The sequence below is a fragment of the Bos indicus x Bos taurus genome, chromosome 9 (assembly GCF_003369695.1).
Source record: "Bos indicus x Bos taurus breed Angus x Brahman F1 hybrid chromosome 9, Bos_hybrid_MaternalHap_v2.0, whole genome shotgun sequence".
Lineage (NCBI taxonomy): Eukaryota > Metazoa > Chordata > Mammalia > Artiodactyla > Bovidae > Bos > Bos indicus x Bos taurus.
In genome coordinates, this window is record NC_040084.1 from 88955689 (window position 1) to 88963759 (window position 8071).

Sequence of the window (8071 nt, forward strand, 5' to 3'; positions counted from 1 at the left end):
AGTTGTTCTCACACCTTCTCAATCGCAAGTCCCACAGCAGCTGTCAGTTTCCCAGGGATTTCCTCTCTCCTTCATGGAACCAGTAAAAAAATTGGTGAACTTGTGCGAGCATGTCTGCCATCAACTTCCTCTCTGCCTGGAAAGGAATTTAGTTTCTTAAGAAGTTGTGTGTGTGTGTGTGTGTGTGTGTGTGTGTGATGGTAGGTAAAAACAAGTTTCCAGTTTAGGCATTTGACTCAAGCTTTCTCAGTTTAATGACGTCACCCAGACAATATAAATCTGATGATTTTCCATCTGGACATCAGTATCCCAAGCAGGCACTTTTCTTCCATAGCGTGTCATAATCCAATCTGAGAATAGCTTCTACCATTCCTCTGACTTTCCAGAAGTGTTGGAGGACTCTTCAGGGTTTAGGTCAGGTCAGCTTGTGCTCCTTACGCCATAATTCTGGAACTCAGTCTCTGTGAAGATGCGCTCTAACCCCAAGACTCGGTCAAGATTTTAATCTCTGACGGTAGCGTCCAAATGTAGTCTAGGGAAATCACAACAATCTCAAAATCCCTCAGCAATAAACAATCAGCTGTCTGACAAATTAAACGATAGTGGTTGCTTTATTATTGTTATTCAAAAAAAAAAAGGAAGAAAAAAAGAAAACCAAAGAAGGATTTCATTCAAGAGTGGCAATATTTTAAAGCATCTTTTAGCCATTTCTCTCTTTTTAGTTTCCTCCCTACATGGCATCCTACATCTCCTCACAAGTCCCTCTTCCATCCTCCCAAGTTTCTTCCAAGACTATTTTTTGCAGCCTACTTAATGGAGACTCTTTCCATTCCTCTCTCAGTAGATCAATTTAGTCTCTCAGACTTTCTTCTTCCCTGACACTCTCTTCATTATTCAGCTTCACCCTGGGAACCACAGGATGGGAGTAGATGCAACAAGAAATTATCCTTCCTTCTCAGGAAAGAAGGGATGTAATGAAAGGGGGAGGGAGGAGACAGCACACACTCATTATTTGGTACCTTTAATTTTTATTACTTTCAGATGTTACCTTTAAATGATTTTTCAATAAAATTGAAACACAAATTCTTGCTTTTTCTTGGAGACTATGACCGTAGGCCTTGTTTGAACTGTTAGGAGGCTCAGAACTAAATTCAGAGCTCTGCTAGTCTTTCTGCTTTGTCCATCCCATATGCACTTCTTAATTTATTTCAAAGGAATTCCTTTTGATCCTTTTTAGAGGCTTCTTTGTAAATATGCTTTCTGATCTCAGTTTTATCAAGATGCAATTTACATTCCATAAATCTCACTCTTTTAAAAGTGTACAATTCAGTGGTTTTTAGTATATTCACAGAATTGTGTAAACATCACTGCTATCTAATTTCAGAATATTTTCATCACCCCAAAAAAGAAATCCTGTATCTGTCAGCAGTTACTCTTCATTCTCTACTCCCACCAGCCCCTGGCCTTTTCTGGATCCTTCCTATAAATGGAATCATACAATAAGTGGTCTTTTGTGACTGACTTTTTTCTCTTAGCATAATGTTTTCAAGGCTTATCCGTATTGTAATATGTATCAGTACATTGTTCCTTTTTGCTGCTGTATAATACTCTGTTGTATGGATATACCACATCTTTATCTACTCATCCATTAATGGATATTCAGGCTATTTTCACACTTTGGTGATTATGAATAGTGCTACTAGAAACATTCATGCACAGATTTTGTGTGGACATAAGTCTTTAGTTCTCTTGGATTTATGTACCTTGGAGTGAAACCGCTGGGTCATAGGTCAACTCTGTGTTTACAGTTTGAAAATGGCCCAACTGTTATTCACAGCAGTTACATCATTTTTCATTCCATTATTTGTTTATTAAAAAAAGTTGTTAAGTGAATTTCATTGACTTCTGGTTTGTCTTATTTATACAGCTTTCCTAAATAAATGCAGATGAAATTATTAGCATTCTCTTTGACTTCTTAGATTAAAACTTTGGAACAGACCAGAGCCATTGAAGACCTAAATAAATCCAGAGACAAACTGGAAAAAATGAAGGAGAAAGCTGAGAAAAAGCTGCTGTCTGTCAAATCAGAACTGGAGACTACAGAGCATGAGGCTAAGGAGAATAAAGAGAGGGCCAGGAACATGCTAGAAGTTGTAACCAGTGAAATGAAGACACTAAAAAAATCTCTGGAAGAAGCAGAAAAGAGAGAAAGGCAGGTGGGTAGAAATCTGGTGGTGAAACCTTATTTTGGAAAGATAAGACAATTCAAAAGTGTGATAATTATTCATGTATATCTTTATAACTATTTAATCAGGCTTTCTACATAATCCCAACATGTCTATATCTGCCCCCTCCCATCTTTTTGGCATCAAAACAACCATTATGAATTTACTCCACTAAGAAAAGCAATTCACCTTTTAATGGCTTGCAAAGCCATGGAAAGCCTGTGAAAAGCCAGGTCCTGGCTATGGAGAGTTTTTTTTTTTTTATTATGTTTGCTGATTGCCTCTGAAGTTCGAGTTATCCCAGATCTAACGTTATCCAGGGCTTCAGCCTCAGGAGGGAAATTTTATCTCCAGCAGAGATCAGTTGCAGGAAACGGTCCCACATCACAAACAGTGGCACCCAGACCCAATGGCCGGCCGAGCCCAGATGTAAACCATAAAACAGAACTTGTGCGCCCGCTGGGTGCAAGGCGGGGTGCTATCTGGTGAGTCCATCAGGAGGTCAGGCAGAAAGAAACATGTCGTGGGCAGCCTGACCCCTGCTTTTGGCTTTCATCTCACTCGCTCTCTGCAGCCCAGAAGGGCACAGTGAGGACTCTGATCCCAGGATATTTTTTCTCTTTAGCAGCCTCTGCTTTGGCTCATGTGTCAGGCAGAACTGAGGAAGGCCAAAGTCCAAGAGTGAGTGGTCTCAGTGGGAACTTCTCAGCATTTAATAGCTTTGGCCATATTCGGAAGGGGGGACAAGTTTGAGGAAAGCTTTTTCACTGGGGAGATTAGGCTGGAGAGAGCCTTTGCTTTCCCATGTTGGACTCGGCATAGGAAAGGGCTTGGGAAGTTAATGAGCACACGGAGGTGATGTTTGGACGGCACTTCTCCTGGAGGAACATCTGTCTTCGGATGGGTTCACACCTTTTCTGAAATGGAAGGGGTCGCCTGGCCATCTCTAGTTGATCTACTACTGCTTTTGGCTAGAATCACGGCAACCAGTCTGTGAGAATTGAAGGGGTATAAGTCACATGTTGTCCATCTTCTCTGGCCCCAAACTCCCATTTTTCCTTTTGTGATGGACAAATAATTGTCCCAGAGAGTCCATTGTGCTGTGAAATGGCAATCCGTGTGATGTGATTTGATCAACACTTAGAAGTCCTCCATATTCATCAGCTCATACTTCTTCTGCCATTGGTTCTTCCTTTAGTTGAAGAGGTTCATTGCCCAGTTAACGCCCCAGGGCATAAGCATTTATCATGTGACAGACTCAACCACACCAACAATTGTAAAGCATTTCTTAGTGTGCAGAACACATACACAGTCAACTATCGTTTCATTTGATCTTAACTTCAGAACAGGCATGGGAGGGAGGGAGGTAGGTTGCTCATTAACCCTGGAAGTGAGAAAATGAAATCTTATCAAGGCCAGAGTCTCCTTTATAGTTGCTGAACTGGGTTTCTTGATTTGGTAGCCAATACCACATTAATTGGTAGTTCAGACGGTAAGGAATCTGCCTGCAATGCAGGTGACCCAGGTTTGATCCCTGGGTTGGGGAGATCCCTGGAGAAGGAAATGGCTATCCACTCCAGCATTCTTGCCTGGAGAATCCCATGGATAGAAGAGCCTGATGGGCTACAGTCCACGGGGTGTCAAAGAGTCAGACAGAAGTGAGTGACTTTACTACTACTACCACATTAATTGTCTCATCATAAAAGTGGTTATCTAGAGGGTAGGATGGAGTGGGAGGTGGGAGGTGGATGGAAGGCTCAGGAGGGAGGGGACATACTTATATCTATGGCTGATTCATGTTGATGTATGGTGGAGGCCAGCACAATATTGTAAAGCAATCATCCTCCAATTAAAAGTAAATAAAAAGCAAAGTGGTTATTAAATTGCTGAAAGTTGGTGTCTGAAAGGACTTTAGAGGTAATTTTGTAGGCTAGCCTCCTCCATACTCCCCTTCCTTCTTCTTCTTCATCTTTTTATAAATGAGAGAATTACCTGAAGAGTAACGAGACTAAGTAATTAGGCTAGCTCATGCAGACCTGGGTTTTCCACAGGTGTTTGGATTGCCTTTGATCTGGCAGTGTTGCTGCAATCTGTTCTCTCGATTCATGTGGTTCTGTTTGCTATTGCAGCTGATGGACTTCAGGGAGGTGGTTTCTCAGATGCTGGGCTTGAACATGATGAGTCTTGCTCTTCCTGACTATGAAATCATCAAGTGTCTGGAAAGACTGATCCATGCACACCAGCATCGCTTTGTCCCCTGTGCCTGCCTCAAAGATGAGACTGCAAAGCAGGACAGGCCCCCACAAGGCCACGTACAACTTCTCCACTGAACACCGTGTCTCTTGAGGGAGGTGGAGATGATGAGAGATAGGATGCAATCCTCAATTTCATAAATTCCCCAATCCTTTGAAATTTGATCAGGGTGTGAATATTGCATTCTCTGATGATACTACAAGAATCCTTCATGGACAAAAAAGGATCTTAAGAGTGCCATCCTTAGGTGTTTGGCACTATAAACAACTATTAGTTTATTTGCTAGCACTTTGGGACTCAAGAAAAATTTTACTAGATTATCTAGAACTGGAAATGATGGTAGGGAATGAACATTTATGTGGTATCTATTATGAGTCAGGGATTCTACTACCCACTTTAATTCTCGTAATAATAATGTGGAGAAACTGTAATGTTTTTATTTTATAACCTCTCTGAGGCTCAGAGAAGTGATCTTGGTTACCTACCTATGATTGCAGTTAATTACTGACAGAACCAGAATGAATACTACACTGGCTATGTATCAAAGGCCACACCTTCTCTGTTATTTCAGTCTTTCTGTTTCTCTTGAATTTCTGTGATTCTGGTGAAAATTACCTGTACCACAAAGGAAGGAAAACATCCTTACAATCAAGGATTGAAGCCCAAAAGTGACTGAGATTTATAAGTGTGACCCATATGATTTCTTTAAAAAGCCGTACACCTAATTATTTGACTGAAACACACGTAAGTCTGAGGTCCTGTTAAAAAAAAATGTACCTCTTTTAAATGTTGCAACCATATCACATATGGTGGTAATCTTTAATGTTTGAACAGAGCTGAGCTCTGTACTTGAAAAATAAAAACTTTAACGTAAAATACCTATAAGATAAAATCTACACTGTTTATTCACCAATATATCAAGTGTAAGGGGCTTTGCTGGTGGTTCAGATGGTAAAGAATCTGCCTACTATGCAGGAGACCCAGTTTCGATCCCTGGGTGGGGAAGATCCCCTGGAGGAGGGCATGGCAACCCACTCCAGTATTCTTGCCTAGAGAATCCCATGGACAGAGGAGCCTGGCGGGCTGCAGTCCGTGGGGTCAGAAAGAGTCGGACACAACTGAATGACTTTCACTTTATATCAAATGTACTGACAACAGGGATAACTTTTTCAAGATGGAGATTATATAGTGCATTTCTATTATTTTATGTCTTCCTTTTAAATTTCTGTTTTACAAATATCTTCCAGGAGACCATATTCTTATCTTCCCAAGAAAAACATGTTCTCTCTGGGCAATATTCTTATTTCTTTCCTCCAAAAAAGTTTTTTTTTTTTTTACAATCCCTTAACAAAGCATGAGTATCTAATTAAAGGAGAAGGAAGAAAATAGACTCTACCCAAACATTAAGAGAAAATGAAGACTCTAGAAGAAAGGAAATGAGTTTCACACCGTTTGGATGACAGCTGACATAGAGGGAGTGTGACCAAGGGGCTCTGCTGGGGGGCGGGTCATCTCTGCCTGGCTTTTCCCACCACATGCATTCTGCTGTTGCACAACCCTGACTGAGGACATGGACCAGCTCTGCACAGTGGGGGAGGCAGCTGTGTATTCCTCCAGGGGAAGGTCTGAGGTCTCTGGAGAGCCTTCACGTCTCCAAAGGTGCAGTGGCTGCTGCTCTGGACCACATACACCTCCGTGGAGAAGGCGACTTCACTCTTTGGGTTCCTGGGGGATGGAAGTGCTGGGTGGTTCTGCTCCAACCAGGCCACAGAACACAGTCTACTGACGGGTATGAGGGGCAGGTCCAGGGCAGGGGGAGATCAGTGTTTGTACATTCACTCTGTTATTATTTTCCAAATACACTCTTTGATGAACTTCATTTATTTTCTCTGTACATTTCCTTTCTATACTCTTCAAAGGTACTTTTAACAACATCACTTTAAAAACATAAACTGTCATAATATTATTTTTCCATTTTGATTTATTAATTCTATTCATTAATTCTATTTCTATACTCATATAAGGGATTAAAAAGGGTCTGGAGTGGTTAGTACTGTACTTTCTCTTTATCATACAGAATTACATTCCATTTATCCAAATAGACATTTATATAATATTTCCAATATATAACTCAAGCACAGATACAATCATCTTTAATACACATAGAAATATTTAAAATCTTTGAATATAATCTTTAGGAATTTCTGGTGGAAAGACTATGTCTACATGGGATAAGGAAAATAAACTCTGTCTGTGTACCTATGTCCACATGCCCAGTGAGTGTGTGTCATTTGGACACATGGACAACCCTTTAGTAAAGCTATTACCCTCCCTGTTGAAGTGCCAGCTGGGTGTCGTCCTTCCCTCTGTGGCTTCATTCCAGAGTTGGCAGGCCAGCTTCATAAAATTTTGTGTTAGATTTTGTTCTTCTGTAATGTCCATGTATATTTTATGTTGTCCAATAAAATGCATTAGTGTGATGTGATTTTCTAAATAGAGTGTTAAAATATTTAACATTAACTATTCTACTGAATCACTTGAGTGATAATTGCTACTGAGGTTGTTATTCTGATCATTGTCTGAGGCATTTGAATGTATGCATAGAATATCTCAATTAGGAAAAATAAATTTAAACCTGATCCATCTAAATTTCCAGTTTTACTTTGTCTTTCAGATGAACAGTGAGTGATTCAAGGACAAAGAGTGGTAGGTGGAAAAGTTGTTAAAGAATGTCTACGTTATTGATACTGTAGTCATATTTAGGACTTAGACATGGAGCCTAATTTTCACTGGGGAAGCACCTCATGGTTACATAACCTTTGACTGAGAAGGCTCCACCCGCAGCGATCTTATCTCCATTATCACACACCCCATTAACTTCTCTTCAGCAAATGGGGTCTGGATGTTTCCCTTTCCCCTCTGCAACCTCCACCCTATTCTTCTTTCGCTTTTGTATAAAAAGCATCATTCTTTTGAGGCTCCTGCTAACATGTAACTTTCTATCCTTATAGCAGCTACCTACTAACATCTTTTCTATTCTTCCTACCTAAGACTGTCAAAATGGTTCAGAGGTGTCTTTTCCACTCCCATCAAGTACTGTCTTTGTCTTAGGTGACTTTCAAGCCTGTAAAGCAAACCGACGCAACATTCTATCTTTAGTTTCTCAGCCATCTCAGCTGTCATATCTTTACCTCCTTTGTTTCATCCACTTACTTCCTAGACTGAAGATTACAGCAGTGGTAAAGATTCCTCCTGTGATGCAGGAACTGCAGGAGACACTGGTTTGATCCCTGGCTTGGGAAGACCTTCTCTGGAGAAAGAAATGGCAACCAACTGCAGTATTCTTGCCTGGGAAATCCCATGGACAGAGGAGCCTGGGGGGCTACAGTCCATAGGGTCACAAGGAGTTGGACACGACTGAAGCAACTGAGCACAGTGTTATTTTTAATGTAGACTACCTTGGACAGGGGCTTCCCCAGCAGCCCAGTGGTAAAGAATATACAAGGCAGGAGCCACAGGAGACGTGGTTCTATCCCTGGGTTGGGAAGATCCCCTGGAGGAGGGCACGGCAACCCACTTCAGTATTCTTGCCG

General features: G+C 41.0%; 1 protein-coding gene across 5 annotated transcripts in view; it reads left to right on the forward strand.

Annotated features, from left to right (window-relative positions):
* CCDC170 (coiled-coil domain containing 170) overlaps positions 1 to 7127 on the forward strand; it is a 97314-nt gene extending 90187 nt beyond the window's left edge. For all 5 annotated transcript variants that reach the window (XM_027551860.1, XM_027551861.1, XM_027551865.1 and 2 more), the window contains 2 exons: positions 1980 to 2216; positions 4355 to 7127. In XM_027551860.1, coding sequence (XP_027407661.1) covers positions 1980 to 2216; positions 4355 to 4555 — 438 coding nt within the window. In that variant the 3' untranslated portion in view covers positions 4556 to 7127. The remainder of the gene's footprint in view (positions 1 to 1979; positions 2217 to 4354) is intronic.
* Positions 7128 to 8071: the final 944 nt, after the last annotated feature.